At 43.4% G+C, this 20,408-nt stretch overlaps 1 protein-coding gene across 1 annotated transcript in view; it reads right to left on the bottom strand.

The window, feature by feature from the left end:
- Nucleotides 1–4,350: 4,350 nt before the first annotated feature.
- The window catches only part of LOC147452026 (Cleavage/polyadenylation specificity factor, 25kDa subunit), a 67,286-nt gene continuing 51,228 nt past the window's right edge, over nt 4,351–20,408 (bottom strand). Inside the window, exons 3-7 of the mRNA XM_086517856.1 lie at nt 19,111–19,204; nt 18,955–19,028; nt 5,483–5,569; nt 5,242–5,352; nt 4,351–4,692 (exon numbers count right to left, since the gene is read on the bottom strand). Of these exons, the coding sequence (XP_086373982.1) occupies nt 4,624–4,692; nt 5,242–5,352; nt 5,483–5,569; nt 18,955–19,028; nt 19,111–19,204 (435 nt within the window). The 3' untranslated portion in view covers nt 4,351–4,623. The remainder of the gene's footprint in view (nt 4,693–5,241; nt 5,353–5,482; nt 5,570–18,954; nt 19,029–19,110; nt 19,205–20,408) is intronic.

Here is a 20,408-nt window from a genome sequence, read left to right as displayed (position 1 = left end):
GGTTCTTTAATCATCTTGATCTTGTATGTAGATGATATGCTTATCGCAGGCAAATCAATTAATGAGATCAATCAGTTGAAAAAGATGCTAAGCACTCAGTTTTCCGTGAAAGATTTGGGAGATGCCAATCACTTTCTTGGTATGCACATCAAGAGAGACAGGCAACGTGGAATTTTTGAATTATCTCAAGAAAAGTACATTCACAAAGTCTTGCAACGTTTTAGTATGCAGGGGGAGAAGTCATTGAGTACCCCAATGCAAGCATACTCCAAACTTAGCAAGAAAAACTCTCCCAAGACAGTGACTGAGAAAGAGAAAATGGCGAAAGTACCATATTCTTCAGCGGTTGGCAGTTTGATGTACGCTATGGTAGCCACAAGACCAGACATTGCACATGCAGTGGGAGTGGTTAGTAGGTACATGGCAAACCCTAGCAAGAAGCATTGGGAAGCAATGAAGAAAATCCTCAGATATTTGAAAGGTACAGCTAGCAAGTGTTTACGCTTCGGAAACAGTGATGCATCTATTGTAGGTTACACGGATGCGGATTATGCGGGTTGCGTGGATCGTAGAAGATCCACATCTGGCTATGTATTCATGTTTGTTGGAGCAGCTATCTCTTGGAGATCGTGTCTCCAAGATTGCACGTCTTCATCTACCACTGAGGCAGAATATGTTGTTGTGTCTGACACCAGCAAGGAAGCCATATGGTTGGCTCGTCTAGTGGGAGATTTGAGCATTCACGAGGTTCCCGTACTACATTGTGATAGTCAGAGTTCCATTGCTTTGGCAAAGAATCCAGTGTTTCACTCAAAGTCGAAACACATAGAGGTCAGATACCATGTCATACGAGATGCATTGGCTGGCAAGCGTATCGATCTTGTCAAGGTTCACACTGACGACAACCCTGCAGATGCTCTCACAAAGAGCCTAGCCTCAGAGCGATTTACACATTGTATAGAACTTATGGGTGTAGGATGAAGCTTCGGCAATGCTTCATCAATTTTGTATAGACTAACTATACTAATGCCACTATTGGCCACCGTGACCCTCAAGTGGGAGGTTGTTGGGGTGTAGGCCAAGTGGCCGTGAGAAATCACCCCTGTTCATACTTTCACCTAATTCAATATAGGGAGAAAAAGAGATAAATTTGACTCTTCTCTTTCTTCTCCACTAACCCAACACAGGCTGTCCGTGTATCATCCCCTTCCCCATTCTCTTCTTCCCCTCTCTTGCACACACTCCGCACACGCGCTACACGCGCACAACAATCAGTGTAGACTCTAATATGTCACACACGTCTGCAATATGGATGCCAAGAAAGCAAATCTATGGTGAGAAATCTTGGGAGAAAATTGGTAAGAGTCTCCCTTGTAAACTGAGCATAAAATTCAAGTACAATCTCTACCATAAACCATGTCAGACTGGCAACAAAATGGGAGATCACTTGACCACTACAGAATCATGAAAACAATGATCAATCACATCAAAACCAATGGTCATATATGCGTTAAATACTCTACACCAGTCAAACTCGACCACTAAACCATTAGAGAGCAAACTGCAGATATGCATAAAACATGGCAAGAATTTGGCAAACCTCCGACAAAGTTTTCCCCGAAAACTAAGTAAAACCTTAAAAATCTCACCAAAACCATATGAAAACGGACATCAATGTCTCAGTAAATAGATATTTACCAAAACCTTGGCAAACTAGTTCACTCCTGAATGAGTGGCTCTATGGACGATTGCATCTGTCCAAAAACCCTGTAAACTTGTGAACCTACTACCTGCAACCTGTTACTAGCTCACACTGTATCCGAATATGCATACATAGCATACACAATCTTGTGCTAAAATACACTCTTTGAAGTGAGTCACACAGTCATACATGAACACAACACCTGTGTTGCATAATCCACATTGTAAAAATGTAAGTTGAGTAGAAAATCTCGACCAAAAGTAATCCTCAGTCAGAACTCCAACGCTCTCCACCTCCAAGTGTGTGCTCGAGAAACCGCGTCTCTCAAGAGACCACTTCGATGGTGTGTAAATGTCTCCGTGTGCCCAAATCTACCAAAAATCCTCAAACGTGCGACTTATACAATGATGCCTTACGTACTACCAGTGATACGAAATGTAAATAATGAATGTTCGCTATTTGATATTTTGATCAAATTGTCCAATGTCTAAGCAATCGAACGTTTGGAAAGTATGCATATATCTATATTCGTTTTGTTGAAGGTCTCTCTCTCTCTCTCTCTCTCTCTCTCTCTCTCTCTCTCTCTCTCCATTTTCTCGCAATGAAGAGGATGAGAGAGGGTGGGAAAGTCATGAAACTAGATTAGATAGTTCTTTATGATATACATTCCCTTTCCTCTTGTCCTCCTCTCACATTCTTTCTCTAGAATCTTTTTGGAATCTGTTCGCTAAAAGCACTTATTAGAAAATGCTCACTTGAAAAAAAAACCTCGAATAAGGAAGTCTAAATTTTGATTTCATCTTGTGAAGTTGACTTGACATACCTCTCAAATATGTCAAGACATGTTTTTGCATTGCATATGGTATTCTTTACTTGCAAGTACCCTATTTGCCTTTGTGTGTGTGTGTGTGTGTGTGTGTGTGTAAGAAATAAAAAATTAAAAAAATGTGTGTGCGGTATGGTCTATGCATGTACTTGTGGAATATATCAAATTTGATGTATAAAAACACTACATGTCAACAAAGTCAAATTTTTCCACTAAAAAGAGAGCTTGTCAAAAGCCATTAGAATTATTAGACAAAGAAGATAAGCAACAATACCTAAAAAATCCACCACCCATCAGCAACACTAGGGATCCTAGAGAAAAGCCCATCTTCAAATGATGGAATCACATGGAAGCTCTAGAAACACGGCCCATGGCAATGGATCGAGATTCCAAGCAAATAGCCATCCATCAATCGCAGACAGATCAAAGCCTCTTCAAAAGTCCATAGTTGGGTCTTTAGGGGCCCACCTTCCACATATTACCTCTAGAACGTGTACTCAACAAGTATTTTCTAAAACCCACCTACGAAGTGAGGTATGTAAAGCCTAACTTATATTTTAAATACTAAAGAAGCTACCATATGGGCTATCAACAGCTAGGAAAAAATTGTATAAACAGCAAATCATTGACTCCATAAGGTCACCTTAGGCAGAATAATCTCTGTTACAGCTTTTCCCATAAGGAAATTTGACACCCTTACTCTGAATTGTCTTGAGGTCCCTTCTCCATTCTCTTTACCCCTCGATAGCATTTTTGAAAAGCTCTACCACTAACCTTTTTTGATGGAGCAATTTGTCATACCATCTATTACCATTTACTGAAATTGCACAAAACCCTCCACTTAGAAACATGAAAGGATGTTGAGTTTCTTGAACCTTTGAACCTTAGTTTTTCATGCAGCAAAATGCATCCGGGTATTGAAGCATGGTAAAAGTATGGTTCAATTCTCCGAGAGATTCCTTACACATCCTATCATACAAACTTCATATGTACTATTTAGTGTTTGAATTTCAAAAACTTAATAGCCACTACATGAAAAACTTGCACACGTCATTGGCTATTGACCATGGCTGAATATGGATATTTTTTCAAATCATCTTGTGGATTAAGCATAGTCAGTATATTTGATCATACCACTTCACTAAAAACTTACACGAAATCATTGGCTATTGGCCAAGGCTAAACATGGATACTTCTTCAATTCGTCAAGGTCGGGGGGTGGGGGGCAGTGGATCTGAGCCGTACATCCACTGTCCATTATATCAAGGAATTCTAGCTTCAGCCACCAGATGAACGCCAACTCAGCCTACGTAATATCACCACCTGCAGCCCAATCAGACGCTCGCAAATCAGCATGCAGAATGGGCTCTGCTACTGACACCTCAGCAATGGGAATCTTGTTGCTGATTGTGTGTTGAGAAGCTGACACGTCGGTTGTTGGAATTGAAGCTGCGCACTGTATTGCTGTGACAGAGCATCAGGTTTGCCACTTGGCACAAAGCTAATGGCCCCCCACTCTCCCGGCCATTGACGGCCGGGAATGGTCGTGCACAGACCATTCCCATAATCAGTGCTCCCGGCCTCCGCCGGTCGCCCTGATTAGTGGGAATGGTCAGTGCACGACCATTCCCTACACCGTCTTGTAGATCAAGCATAGTAAGTATGATCGATCATATCATATGCATCACATATGCCAAATATCATGCGCCACTGCATGAAAAACCTGCACGAGTCATTGAATATTGACCGAGGCTAAACATGGGTACTTTTTCAATTCATCCTGTAGATCAAACACAGTATCTACGAAGGAGAGAAGAAAGCGTCAATACAAAGCTTTTGGTTAGTATTAGACTGTTGACAATTACATTATCAGGGATAGGAATAACTAAAAACTACAACATATCCATAAGACAGGTAATTGATGTCATTGTTCCAAACCTTACAGTTAAAGTGATCTCTACCTATACGCAAGTATCTGTTGAAGACCCGCCAAAGAACCTATTACACTATAAAGAGCTGATACACTAGGAAAGTAGTGCCCTGAAGTAGACTGTTGTTGAGCGAGACAAAAAGAAACTCAAACCAGTTTTCCTGGCTAATTGATACTGTTGATTGAAAATCTTGAAAGCTGCTGCGGAATGGACGAAATGACTGGACCGTATCTCTGTGTTTCAAAACAAAAAAACGTAATTATTGATATCCCTGTACCTCAAACAATAACGTGCCATGAAGTCGTTTCTATTAGTATGACTAAAACAACAAGTTATGCCATCTAGCTGATCAGAGACTGAACATGTAGACCCAATCAATTTCATGATGAGTGCACGCACAGAAAAACAAACAAGAAGACAAGAAAAACAAGGTTTCTAGCAAAACCACATGCCATGGATGAAATTCTTAGAAGGCTCAAAAAAGAGAGACAGAGAACATGAACCAGCGGCTGTCGCAGGAAGACCTCAATCATTATTAAATCTGACAACCAAAGTTGCAATAGATACACTGTTGAACCGTGCGTGTGATGGCATCATGAACTACAATTTGCTTAAGTTCCAAAGCCTAATCAAGCACCTTTTATGAAAAGAGGAAGCAAAAACATGGGAGAAAATGACATGCATAATCCTACTCTTTTGTGGAATCCACGCATGTGACCAAAAAATATAAAGAAAATAAAACATATGCAGGAAGGGACAATAAGTGAGAATCTACTGCCTACCTGAACATTGTCATACAACTCAAAAAGAGGAACTGCCAATAACTTGTAATTCTTTGGTACTGCAAAGTGTTGTCTTTCCGCCAAATGCACCACAAACATTTTCTTACATTCCTGCAATCATATAAGCTCATTTGACAGATGCACAATCAAATCACTCACAAGCTATATACCTCACATGCACAGAGTGCATGTCTTTCTGACCTGGATATACACCTATATAAAGGGACAAAGTTTTGTGCACCTTTGGTTTTGTTATATGAGGTGGGCAATAAGGATACATTAAAGTCTCAAAATTGGGCCTCCACCAAACAGCAACACATTCTCCAATCTGCAAGCGGGGTAAATATGCTTGTTCACAATGCTAAAGATTTGATTTTAGAAACGACTTTATTCAGATGCAAGACCAAACCAGAATACAAAAGACATGCATCTTGATAATTTGAATCACTAATGGCATATACATTGTTAAATAACAGTCTCTTTGTGTACTGCGTGATAGCTTTTAAGACAGACAATGAAAAGGTACAACGATGAGGATTTTGAAGTTCACATGCCCGCTTATGTATATATATATATGTATGAGTGCATGTGTATGTGTGTGTGTGTGTGTACATATGTGTGGATCTATACACGACACACGTACATATGTACATAGAAAGGAAGAGAGAGGAAGGGAGCCATAGCAGACTAGTGTGTTGTTACAAACAGTCATCCCTTGAGTTATGTCTAGATCTAGGGAATGAGGGCTTCTTTGTGGTTGGGTATGATCTAGTGAGGCTAGTCCCACTTGATTTGGTATTGAGCATGTCCCCAAATTGTGTCCAGTCAGGCCAGTTTTGGGCAAGATCAACAGGCAGTTTGTGAAGTCGCGGAGCGGAGCGTGGGTCGACTCTCTCACACACACACACAGTGAGCTTACACAGTACAGTACGCAGAGATCTGTTAGAAGGGTTATCTCCCAATTCCTTAGTATTCACAAAGAATATGTTAGTATATACAAAGAGTTAGAGGTAAGTGAGTTAGGCGGGCGGCCGGCCATATCCGCATAAGAGGCCACTTGGGCTTTAATCCCAACAACCTCCCACTTAAAGTCCAATGTGGCACTTTAAGTAACTGTAAATCTATGAACATAAATGTACAAAGATTTACATGGCTGCCATCTATCCAATGCCCAATAACTCACGACAATGCACAAAGCCCTCTCCTGGAAGTCCCTTTGTGAGTAGATCAGCAGGATTGTCCTTGGTGTGGATCTTCAGCAGTTGTATCTGCTTGTCTTCAAGTACTTCCCTAATGAAGTGATACTTCACATCAATATGCTTAGTCTTCGAATGAAACACTGGATTCTTTGCCAATTGTATAGCACTTTGACTATCACAATATAACTCTGGCATATCTGCATTGATTCCCAAGTCTGCAACCAATCTACCAAGCCAAATAGCTTCTTTGCATGCCTCATTTGCTGCAACATACTCAGCTTCTGTAGTAGACTGCGTAACACAATCTTGTAATCGAGATCGCCATGATATGGCACCTCCAGCCAATGTAAAGACATAGCCTGATGTAGATCTCCTCTTATCCAAGTCTCCTGCATAATCTGAGTCAGTGTATCCTCTGACACTCAAATCCTGACTACCATAGCATCTGCGCATACTCTTTGTATGTTTTAAGTATCTCATGATACCTTTCACTGCCTCCCAATGTTTCTTGCCGGGATTTGACATATATCTGCTAACCACTCCCACTGCAAATGCAATATCCGGACGTGTAGCAATCATTGCATACATCAAACTACCCACTGCAGACGCATATGGAATCTTATCCATTTCAGCCTTTTCTTCCTCAGACACAGGACAATCTTGTTTGCTAAGTTTCACATATGGTGGCAATGGAACACTCAATGCCTTTCCCTTCTCCATATTGAAACGTTGCAAAACCTTGTCAATATACTCTGTTTGAGATAACCAAATCAACTTCTTTGATCTGTCTCTCTCAATGCGCATACCAAGTATATGACTTGCCTCACCCATGTCTTTCATGTCAAACGATTTTGCCATCTTTGACTTCAAAGCTGAAATTTCTTCCAAGTGTTTGCCAACAATCAACATGTCATCCACATACAAAATAAGGATCAGCCAACTGCCATCCTTAGCCTTCTTTGTATATAGACAGTGATCGAACTCACTACGTTTGTAGCCTTGAGAAAGCATAAACTGGTGGAACTTATGGTACCATGCCCTCGGTGATTGTTTTAAGCCATACAAACTCTTTAACAACTGGCATACCAAATGTTCCATGCCTTTCTCAACAAACCCTTCTGGCTGCTGCATGTAAATTTCCACATCTAAATCACCATGCAAGAACGCTGTCTTGACATCCATTTGGTGCAACACCAAATCCAATATAGCAACCAATGCAAGAAAGCATCTCAATGTAGTCATCTTGACCACTGGAGAGAAGACTTCATCAAAGTCAATGCCTTGTTCTTGCTTAAAGCCCTTGGCAACAAGCCTTGCTTTGTACTTTGGCTGACTATCATGAGCGGTGATCTTATACCTGTAAACCCATTTACAAGGTAGAGCCTTTTTGCCCTGTGGTAATTTAACCAACTTCCATGTCTGGTTTTTATGCAGAGCTGTCATCTCTGACTGCATGGCCAACTGCCATTTTTTCGAGTCAACCACTTGTAATGCTTCCTTGTAACAAGATGGTTCTCCGCAATCTGTGAGCATGACATAATTTAGAGATGGCACATAACGATCAGGTGGTTTGGAGACACGCTCAGAACGTCTCACCACAACTGATTCTGCCTCTCTAGCCACTATAAGCTGTTCTTGAGCCTGACCATGCTGTCTTGATGTGCTAGCACTAGGTCCATCTTCCCTGAAGACAACTCTTCTGATCTCCTCTGTCTTCTCTGGCTTAGCGTGAAACTTGGCTTCATTGAAATGCACATCATTGCTACGAATAAGCTTTCTGGACTCAGGATCCCAAAGCCGGTAACCCATCTCGCCCGATTCTCCGTAGCCAAGAAATATACACTTCTTGCTCTTTGGTTCTAACTTATTTCTGAACTCCTTAGGAATATGGCTATAAGCTTCACAACCAAAGACTCTGAGATGCTTATACGAAGGTGCCTTGCCTGTCCATAGCATCTCGGCCACTGCACTCTTATCCAGAACCCTACTAGGAGACCTGTTGATCAAATGGACTGCTGTAGCCACTGCTTCCGCCCAAAATCCATCAGGCAACTCAGCATTTGACAACATGCTTCTGACCTTCTCTTGTATGGTCCTATTCATACGTTCTGCAACCCCATTCTGTGAAGGATTATATGGTGCAGTAAGTTCCCGCTTAATCCCTTTTGCTTCACAAAAGTCTTGAAAAGCTTTGGAAACGTACTCTCCACCATTGTCAGTTCTCAAGCACTTCAGCTTCTGACCACTCTGATTCTCCACCAGCTGCAAGAATGTCTTAAAGACCTTGAGCACCTCATCCTTGTGCTTCAAGAAGTAAACCCATACTTTGCGAGAATAGTCATCTATGAATGTACAAAAGTACGCTGCTCCCCCTAGTGACAAACTAGGCATTGGTCCGCATAGGTCACTGTGTACAAGAGCTAACCGTTCGTCCCTACGATTCCTCTTTGATCTGTGCGGTTGCTGTGTTTGCTTACCATAAACACAATGCTCACAAAACTCGAAATCTTGAAATGAAAAGCCAGGCAAATAACCATAATGAGAAAGTATTTCCATTCCTCTTTTTGACATATGTCCCAACCTACGATGCCACAGTGACACACTTGGCTGCTCAATCACATTAATTACATGGTTTTTAACCTCTGAAACATGTAAAGTGTACAGAGTTCCTGACTTGCTGCCATGTGCTACAGTCATCGAACCTTTGGAGATCTTCCAAGTGCTGTTCCCAAAGACTATCACATAACCGGCATCATCCAACTTCCCTGTACTAATCAAGCTCTTTCGGATTGCTGGAACATGTCTGACATTCTTGAGCCATAAAGAAGAGCCATTCTGAAACTTCAACTGCACATCTCCCACTCCAAGTATGTCACAAACCTGCTCATTGCCAAGTCTGACATAGTCTTTAGTAGCCACATATGATGTAAACCACTCTTTGTGCGGAGAAACATGTAAAGATGCCCCTGAGTCGATAATCCAATCACTCATAGCATGTCCATCCTCTGCAGTCAAGAAAACAGAATCAAGATTGCTTGTAAGGAAGATGTCACCAGCTGCTATACCAGAATCACTGTCTGAACCAGATCCTGTGACATTCACCTCTTCAATCTTCACTGAACTCTTCTTTTCATCTTGCTCAAAACTCTTTGTTTTGCCTTTTTCTTGTTTCCACTTCGTACAGTCTCGCTTCATGTGACCCTTCTTGCCACAATGGTAGCATTCTATGTCATCCTTTGACTTCGAATCACGAGACTTACTTCGGTTTTGTGCCTTCTTACCCTTCTTCTCTTTAAACTGTTGTCTCCCTCGAACAACCAAAGCACTATTGCCTTTGCCTTTGTCAATGTTCTTCCTGTTCACTTCCTCTGTGAGCAAGCTGCCTTCTACATTGGCACTTGTAAGACCTTCTGGCGCGACAGAATTACTTAACGCTGTACGAAAAGTATCCCAACTGTCTGGCAAAGTGATTAAGAGAAACATAGCCTTCACTGAATTTGGAAAGACTATCTCCTGTGCTGTTAACTGGCTGAAAATTGAGTGAAATTCATTCAGATGATTTGACATGGCTGTCCCTTCCTTCATCTTCAAATCCACCAATTTCTTGAGCCAGTAAATCTGAAAAGCAGCACTTTGTTTCTCGTACATATCACATAGTTTTTGCCATACGCCATATGCTGTAGTCTCTTCTGCTACGTTGAAGTAAACATTTTCTGCCAGTGTCAGCATGATTGTGGAACAAGCTAACTCGTCAAGCTCTTCCCACTCATCTTGAGCCATAAATTCTGGTCTCTCCCCTTTGAGCTTCAATGGCTTCACTTGTTTTTTCTGCACCAAAACCTGCCAAATCTGCTTCTTCCAGAATGGAAAGTTTGTGCCATCCAGCTTCTTTATGTTGTAAAGAGTCTCACTGTGAGAAGATGCCATATCTGCCAAACTGTTTACTCCTGAGAAAAATCCGACAGAGTTTCCCCTGTAAACTGGCCTCTGTACACAGTAAACAAGCTATAATCAACAAGCTGAACACCTCTCCTCAGGAACTGTCAGTATTTTTGAAAATTTTTGACAGAGTCTCCCCTGTAAACTGAGCTCTGGGAACCAAAAGATAGCTCAAGAAACAATCATAAATAGCTGACCAATGACAAATCTAAAAAATCCCTGTAATATGCTGTCCTGTAAGCATACACTGTCTCCTCTCTGGGCGATGACAGAACCTGTATCTGTCTCAAGACTGAACCCTGAACAATGCCTCAACGGCCTGACGCATAAGATGCAATCCAGTGTCTACACAAAGTCATACATCCTAAGGGATAAAAGTCGCCGAAGAGGATGCGTGTAGAGGGGAACTCCAGCAACCTAATCCACCTCACACTGGGTAACCCAGCCCCCAGTGCTTGGCTTCAAAAAACCTCACACACGACCCTCTCAGATGGCTCAGCAAACTGCCCAGAACTAGCATACATCCTATAATAGACCAATCACTGTCCTATGACCGCTGCGGCGGTCTGTCTGCTAGCGTGACTCACAACTAGCAGACCCACAATCACAGTACATCAATCTGCAATACATGCCAGTGGTGTCAAGCCGTCGTATGGCCACACCTCCCCTGGAACCTGGCAAGCACAAGAAGTAGCAATGTAGACTGCAATATATATATCTGATGATATATATGTGTACCTGGTCTATAGATGATGCTCTGAAGACGAATAAGTGATGTATGTCGATGTCGATATTGATGTCGACCACCTTCTGCTTGCCAATCTACACAAGACGGATTTCTTTGCGGCTGAAATCTATCTTCTGCTGTAGTGCTCAGAACGAAATTCTGAGGACATAAACGGCTTCGAAAGGGGGGTAAAACCCCAGGTCGCCTGATGGAAACGCTCCCGGAACGCCGAGTGTGAATTTTCGAACTCCGGATCCAGAATCTGCCGGAAAAGTGCGCGCGCGCGCGATTGCGCAAATCCGCACTGAACCAAGGCTCTGATACCAATTGAAGTCGCGGAGCGGAGCGTGGGTCGACTCTCTCACACACTCACACAGTGAGCTTACACAGTACAGTACGCAGAGATCTGTTAGAAGGGTTATCTCCCAATTCCTTAGTATTCACAAAGAATATGTTAGTATATACAAAGAGTTAGAGGTAAGTGAGTTAGGCGGGCGGCCGGCCATATCCGCATAAGAGGCCACTTGGGCTTTAATCCCAACAGTTTGGGCCAGCTGATCATATTCCCCCTTTTACCGGTCATAGGGAAGAAGCCAAAGACCAGTGCAAGACTTATCCCAAATTTGGTTGGTGACCAGCCAAACATAGATGCCGAGCTTGGGGCAAAGTTAGAGACCAGACAGTAATGGTTTTCTTTGATCCAAGAGCCCGTGCAAATTTCATATCACTAGAATTGGCATCAAAATTGGGCATTCGTGCACAGGAGATGGGTATGACAGGTGAAGCAGGTTTGGCATGCCCAGGTCATTCAGAGCCTGTTACTCCCATTTTGGGGAAGCTTCGTTTGCACATTCAGAGCTATGTGTGTGAGAGTGAGCAGTGGAGAGGGTGTGAGCCACGCGCGCCGAAAACGCTGGAGAGAGAGAGAGAGAGAGAGAGAGAGAGAGAGAGAGAGAGAGAGAGAACACAAGTGCTCTGCAAATGATGCTCTCAATACACAATAAATGACTACAAGACCCTAACCATTCTATCTATAGAATGTTAGGTTGAGGTTGGGCAAAATGTATAACTGGTGCAAAAAGCATAAAAGCCCCCAAAATGGCAAAAAAAGTGTGCACCCAGCCAGGCTCAAAAAATGACCGGCCGGACACGTGCTAAAACTGTCGCCCATTGTAACTAAGTCAGACTTTGTAAATAATTAATTTATTTACAAGAAAAGAATTATCTAATTAGTTGTGTGCACATCAGAATAGATTTAGCAGTTCTGGGGCCTCAGGCGCGCCCAAGTTTGGGCCAGTGCACCTCAGGGAGACCCTAGCAGAAAATACCATGAAGCCCTAGCGATTGGGAAATCGGGTCTTCAATGAAGGGGTAGATAGTAGCCTCAGATTTCAGGCTCGGAAAATTACGCGCGCTAGTGCAAGCACAGGAATGAGATGGGGTCCTTAGAATAATAACCCTAAGGCCTGAATCATTTTACGGCCTTAGGATAAGTCAATTAAGGTATTTTTAAATTGTCTATGCCGGACCAAATGAGCAGATAAGTGCGAACAGGTAATGCCAGAGCAATATCGGTACGGCATTGCGCTGGGGAGCAGCTAACAATTTCATTAGTAGCATCTGTGTGTGCACTTGTGAGTTAATTTGCACATTTCATTAATAGCCTAGGGATTTTTAAAAGTGAAAGTTGAAAGGTTTTTTAAGTTAAGTAAGTGCGCCAAGTGGCACACTTACCAATGCAAACTAACTCTCTCTCACCCTCTCTCTCTTCCTAGCGCCCCCTCTCCCTGATGGCTATTTAGGAGGCCCTACTCCCCCATTTTCAGTGTTGGCAGTGCTCCTACCCCCCCTATTGTGAGTATGCCCTACGCATCGGAGCCCTCCATGGAAGCTTGAGAGCAGCCCCTTGTGACATATGTGGTGGCCTCGTGCTCCCATTGTCTAGAACAAGGGCTCTCATAGCCATAGCCAGCTTTTGGTGAGGTTTCATCGCGAGAAGTTGCAGCAGGCACTCTCTTCGTAGAGTATGGTGGCTATAAATTCTCTGTTTTCAGCCCTTAATCACCTCCTTTAGGTTGAATTTCAACAAAATACATATAGAATCTAGTTCTTCTCTACCTACACTACGCGTACACCAAGTTTCGTGCAATTCCATCGCGGAAAAGGTCTCTTTTTCGGCTCTGGAAGGTGCTCAGGTAACATTTTCAGGTTATGTGCAGAAAATTACAACAAGCATGTGTGCGTGCATTTTGCGTGTTTCTCCCTTGTTTTTGTTGCAGGAATAATTATGCATAAAGGGACTCAGTTAGCGGAAGGTAGACTCTCATTTTCGAGAGCTTCCGTTGAGTTTTGTGGAAGATAGACTCTCGTTTTTGAGAGCTTCCCAAAATCTCATAGCAAAGGGAAGATCCTCTCAGTATTCAGAGAGTAGCGTTCGCACTTTCTCAGTCAGAAGCAGAAAGAAAGAATAGAGGACGGGCTATTGCCCCGTTCTTGTGCTTGTAAAGATTCTCCCTTAGTAATAAAGATATTCTCTTTATGGGGGGGGACCAGCCCATCTTCTGGTACCCAATGAAGTGTCAAGCTTTTCCTCTCTCTCTCCAACTCTCTTGAGTATTTGAAGTACAATTAAAAGTCAATTTACACTTCCGTATTTTTGTGACACCCATGCAATCTACGTGATGTGCGATGGGTAGCCAGCCCAGGACAAATACTAGCCGTACAAAATGGCGAAGCAAAGGTGGTGTAACTCTAACACCCCCTCTCAGCATCGGAACCTAAGACAACTATCACAAACGGGAGCGCATAACAATATAAAATACATTCGGATAAATAGAATTTATCACTTATTACTGAAGCTAAAGGATACAGAGAGAAATAGATAGAGAGAGAGAGAGAGATAAAGTGAGAAGATCGACACAGTACTGGGGACCAGAAGATGGGCTGGTCCCCCCCCCCCCCCCCCCCCCCCCCCCCCCCGTCCCCGTAATAGTATCTTTATTACTGAGGAGAAGTCTATACAAGCACTTGAACCGAACGTATTACCACGTTCATTCTAGAATAAGACTTGATGGTTCCCGGAAGCGTCAGCTTCCGATTCCTAGGGCAAAACCCTATTCCAAGGAACTTCCGTTCCTTATTCCAATTCCTCGAGAATCAAGGTTCTCGCCTCTGGATCTCACCTTACAGACTCAGGGCATGGCATCCCTGCAACTCTTTTCCAACTCTCTTTCCAGAGTCCTCTTCCCACAGAACAACTCTGCTTTCTCGGACACGAAGTCCTTACTTGGGAATCCCAACTTCCAGATCACAACTTGAGAGACTACCTCTCTCCGATCCGTGGATCTACTTCCCAAACTCGGGTACGAAACGACTGGGCTGATCTGGCTCTAGTTCCTCACAGCGCTTTTCTCCTGCAGAGGCTCATACCTTCCTCTGCTCCTACTCCCTCACTAAGAGGAAGTACACCTGCAAACAAATACTCAGAGTTCATAACATGAAAATCGTTACCTTCAAAGTCTCGACGCTCGAAACGCAACTCCGTTCTCGAAAAGCAATTCCCCAGAAGAGATCTCTCCATAGAAAATCCTCTCTTCCAATCCTACACACAAAAGAGGTGTGTTCTCGGGTTCCTTCTCGTAAATAAGCCCCGTCTACGACATTTATGGGCTGAAAACAGAGAAAAACAGCAGCTTGTAGTGATGGAAACATGCTCCGTAGGCACTTCTTCGCAAGGGAACTCGCGCACTGAGTCTTGGCGACATCTGGTACACTTGGGGCAGCCATGGGCATCATCGGCAAACGTCTTCTTTGTAGGTGAACTCTGCAGCAGCATCTCCTTCTTGCAAAAACTGATCCTCCCCTCTGAGTGAGGGCATGTGATGCTTTTATAGCTCCTATCCACGAGCACGAATAGCTGCTCGCGTAGAGATCGTGGTCGTTTTCTTTTTTCTTTTTTTTCCTTTTTTTTTCCGTTATTCTACCAGAGAGAGAGAGAGAGAGAGAGAGAGAGAGAGAGAGAGAGAGAGAGAGAGAGAAAACGCTTGCTGATCTGTTGCCTTATTTATCAGATGGCTGCCCACTTATTAAGTGGGCGGCCGGCGTATTTTAAAAATAGTCTGAACCTGCCCAAAAACTCAATAAAACCTTATAAGTTAAAAACAATGCTTTCATAGCACTTCCCAGGCGTCCCTGGATGCAATCACATGCAGGGTTGCAATGTAGACATAGACTTCCTCGCGGGAAAGCATCTGCTTTTCCTCAAAGTTTCCTTTGAACCCATCTTCATTCAAGTGCTTGCTTTTTCCTTGTGCACAATTCTAACACAGTTCGGAATTTCCTCCCGACTATGGATATTCCCTTTCCGATGCACCCGTCACCCACCTTGTGACGCATCAGGAATACCCATCACCTAGTCCTTTCCTACCGAACTTACGGTACAATCTCCTTCACGATGCTCTATGTCACCCATCCTATGACGCATCAGAGATGTCCGTTCCCGGATGGTCGGATACTTCTTTCCGGTGCTCCCTGTCACCCATCCGATGTGACGCATCAGAAGTACCCGTTCCTGGTGGCCTTACAGATATTCCCATTCTCAGTGCTCCCGTCATTACTTTGAATGACGCACTAGGAATACTCTGTACTCGGATGTCTCCAGTGAGAAAAGCCCTCTCACTTAAAATTCCAATAATTCATTTAGAATTATTTTTCCTTGGTGTTCCAAGCGAGAAAACCCTCTCACTTATAAATCCAATAATTCATTTAGAATTATTTTTCTGTAAGATAAAGCCAATTTAGCAACAACAACACAGATGGGTGGCCAGCCCAGGACAAATACTAGCCGTACAAAATGGCGAAGCAAAGGTGGTGTAACTCTAACACCCCCTCTCAACATCGGAACCTGAGACAACACAGATGAGTTGAACAAGGTCCGTTGAGGTACAACCTTCGTGAAGATGTCTGCTGCATTGTCCGTTGTACAGACATACTCCAAATGAAGATCTCCAACCAAAACCTGCTCCCGAACATAGTGGTACTGCACCTCAATGTGCTTTGTCCAAGCGTGAAAGATAGGGTTCTTGGCAATAGCAATGCAACTCTGATTGTCGAACAAAAGACGAGTCGTGGCAATCTGGGGAAAACACAACTAATCTCCCTAGCCATATGACCTCACAAGCAGCATAGCAAGCTACTCTGTACTCCGCCTCTGTAGAAGATAGCACAACGGTGGGTTGCCGCTTACTGCTCCATGAAATGGGTCCCAAGCCGAGTGTGAAAACTACTCCTGTAGTAGAGCGCCGAGTATCTGGAGTTCTTCCCAATCTAAATCGCACCAACCAAGTAAGGTGCAACCCTTGGAGCGACCATAGAACACACCATGGTCCAAGGTGCCGTTGATGTACTGCAAAGTACGTTTGGCACACTGCCAATGTCGCTAACGAGGTCTAGTGTTGAAGGAATTGAGGACAAAAACTGTGTAACAAATGTCTGGTCGGGAATAAGTCAGCCATACGAGGCAGCCAACAACATTCCTGTAGTTGGTGGGAACTAGGAAATTAAACCAAAGGGGCAAACTGGACACTTGGCAGTAGTAGAGCCACCTGCACGACACCTCAGCAAGAGGGGGCGCCCAAATGAGAGAGGAGGCTAAATTTTTGAAAATTAAGTGACCTACTGAGTGTGTGTGAATAGTGGGTGCAGGTTCACAGCTTTAATGGAAAGCTTGCCTTCTCCTTTGTCTCATGTAGCGCGATGATTTTCTCTCGTGCATCTCTCTCTCCCCGTTGCACATATGGTAATGCCCCACTAGTTGGGCTTCTCAATTGACTATGTACAGTTCTGAGGGTTTTATACACGTTTGCCAAGGCAAGAGCACAGTTCCATCGCGAAAGATTGCAAATTTGGAGAGTTTTCTCACGTGAAAACTCGTCCAATTTACAGGGGTCCTATCCCATTGCATACGGGAGCCCTTGGGACACGCGTAGACGTGTTTGCTCCGCTTAAAACGATCCAAAACAGAGAATATATTTTTTTTGCAGGTTTAGGGTTTCGCACCTAAACTGCAAGGGAATACTAGGGGAGCCTCGGGAAGGCCTTGGCATGCTTAGACAGGGCTTTGGGCACCTAGCAGTGGCAAAACAGGGAATTACAGCACACCAAATTTTTGTTACAGCTCACCAGAAAGCTTCTAAATTGCGAAGAAATCCATCCTAGATAGATATTTTTGACCTGCAGGGGTTCTCGCGCCGTTATGCTGCCAAAATCAGGTTGGAAACCTGCGTTTTCAGCCCTCGCCAGGTTTGAACAGCTTTACGAGAGTTTGATCTAAGTGTTCGGATAGTCTACTTTCAATTGAATAAAGAAATACCGAAAGGGGCGCCAGTCTTTGGGGCCTACAGGGTGTCGGTCTCGTGTGCGCAGTGATATTCTAGTCGTTGGACGCATCTGTGTTCTCTTTTCTTCACAGTGCTCTGTGTACAGGTAATTGAAATAGTACCGCCCTCTATTGTGTAGTATGTACAGGACCTAGATCCACCTTCTGCACCAAGGGGAGTGACTGTCCAGCAAGCTGAGATGAGCCGGGGCCAAACAACGTCCTAGTATCACCCGATACGACTCCACCAAAGACAGAGCGAGGAGATCCAGACCTGAGAGCATCATGCTATTGAAGAGAGACGAGCACATATGATGGCTCACTCAGCTGTGTTCATCCGAGCAGCCCTTGCTCCCGATCCTCCCATGTACCACATCCTCCACCCCCCTATTAGCACAGGAAGGAGCTAGCTAGCTTGATGCATCAGCATGATTGTACTACCCTAAGCGTACAGACATACACATCCCTAGTACTAGAGATCAATCCACACACACACCCCGGCCCCCATAGATCCCATCATATACCAAGGTTTTCTCTTTATTTTGTACCAGCTTGGATTGTTTTGTCTTTTCCGATAGATGGAAAACATACACACATGTACACTTGCTTTGTCTCATAGGTCGACTTCGGCCTCACATTGGAGAGTGTGCGTTAAAACATGCATGGAGTGGTGAAAATAACGAACCTGCAAAAGCATAGAGAGAGTGCACGTTAAAACAAATGTGGAGCTTGCAGAGGAGTGGGGAGAGAGAGAAAAAGAAAGAAAGAAAGATTTTTTAACGTCTAGGAGACCTTGAGAATTGAAGGTTCATCAAAAAAGCTACCTTTTTGTGCGTACGTAATGCAGTTCTAGATCACGAAGAAAAGGCCAAACTTGCTCTTTTCCTCGGACCCATGCATTGCTTTTGAGCCAGATTTTCCAGTAGAATGAGCTTTTTGGCTGAGATCACAAGGGCTTCTGGAGCCTAGCGTTTCCCCTATGGATCTTGTTATTTGGAACAGGGGAAAAGGGAAAGGGGGGGGCGGGGGGGTGTTAGGGCGCTCTTAATTGAAATAAGAAAGCAGCTCACAAAATAGTATGACACCAGGAAAGCAGAGAACAATAGCACAGCTCGCCGTATCCTTTAATGTCCAATTTGAAAATTTGCCTGATTTTCTCACATGCTTAGGAACACACTAATTACGTGATAATTCACATAAGAGACAGGTATGCAAGCACTTATGAACAGCTTTGACGTAATTCAATGATTGACAAGTTCAGCTTGCATTGAAGAATGGTTATAATAATAAGAAATATAGTTGCAGCTGTTTGCAATAAACATCACAGAAGTTAAGAATAAGGGCACATTTAATGACCAATACAGCACAAAATGTAACTAAAGCTTGAGGGTCGCCACTATTTTTCTGTGGGACCTAAGACTTGAATCATCAACACCAATTACGGGTCTGCAAACCTTGATCATAAGTCTTACCTGCCAATCCGGTGGAACAGAGGCAGATGCAGGTGCAAGCTTGCTAGTAAGTTTACGTTTCAAGCCCTCAATTTCTGCAAATGTACAACAAGGGAAGATTTATAGCTGCCACTGTGATCCAATAGCAAGCATGATGCTGGAGCCCAAAATCTATACCATCTTCACCAGGCTTCAAACGTCCACCTGGCAATTTGCAAAACGTATTCCCAATCTGGAGCATGAGAACATGTGGGTGGTTGTGTTCTTGTACCTGCATGTATCAACTCAGATGGTGAAGATGCATACAATAACGGAGATAGAGACATTTGACACATTGCATGCATGAAACGGCATTAAAAAGCATTACATTGCTGTGAAGCCATATACAATTGTAATGCAAGTGCCGAAAATGTATACTTGGAACAAACAAAGGAAACAAAAATCATCCAGCAAATTCTTTTGAACCTTAACCTCCTCAAAATTACCAGCTCATTTTACCAGAAACTTGTTAAGATAACCAAAATAAATAAACTGCTTAAAGTGACCACAAATAGTAAGATATAGATATTTCTAATTTGCTTAACCAGATGGAGGCATAAATGCTACATACATTTGGCTTGTATCAGATATGCAACTTAGATTCATTGTACATGTTCCAAGCAATATATTATCTTAAAGCTCATCAGTAGGACCTGCATGAACATGCTCACATGCATGCCAGAATTACCCCAAACGCAGAGAGGAACGGCGACGGAATCCCCGTGGAACAGGGGAACGGCCAAGGGGCCCCAAATGGGAACCGCACGGAATGGGAGGTATAAAAAACACCAAATAATGCAATTTTTAGCTTGTAGCCTTGTAGACTTGAGAGAAGAAGAAGAAGAAGAAGAAGAGTATTTTAACGTCGTAGGAAACTATCCCAAGAGACATTAAAGATCTATCCGACGAGGTAGAGAGAGAGAGAGAGAGAGAGAGAGCTTGTAGCCTTGTAGACTTGAGAGCTAGAACTTGAGACTCGAGAGGGTAGAGCTTGAGCCTTGATAGCTTGTGTGCATTGTGAAGGTAGGGGGTGGGGGGGAGGGGCATTTTATAAGAGGCCCAGGGGAAAGCTCACAGAAAAACAAAGGCACTTCTGTTCATGCCCGTTGCGGACCATTCAGACTTGCTGATCTGGGACGGCCAGCCATTCCGACCGTTCCCTGTAGCCTACAGTGCCCACAGGCCAAAACCTACCGTTCCCAATAACATTGCATAGCATGCTAACCTTTGCAAGAAATCTACTTCTTAACCAATGAGGAGCTTAATTTTGTTACAATTTGGTGTGCTTGTCAAAAAGGTGAATGTAGTCGTGCTTTTCTTCATTCTTATTTTCTTTCTTTTGCTTAAAACTCTGAAATCTTTCCCGATGCGAGAAAGGCAGACCACCATCTGCACTATTATGCTTTGCCCATACTGAAGATCTTGGAATCGAGAGA

The sequence above is a fragment of the Adiantum capillus-veneris genome, chromosome 8 (genome assembly GCF_014529385.1).
Source record: "Adiantum capillus-veneris isolate H3 chromosome 8, ASM1452938v2, whole genome shotgun sequence".
NCBI classification, from domain to species: Eukaryota; Viridiplantae; Streptophyta; class Polypodiopsida; order Polypodiales; family Pteridaceae; genus Adiantum; species Adiantum capillus-veneris.
The sequence above is the reverse complement of the archived record's forward strand: the minus strand, read 5'-3'. Positions and strand labels throughout refer to the sequence as shown.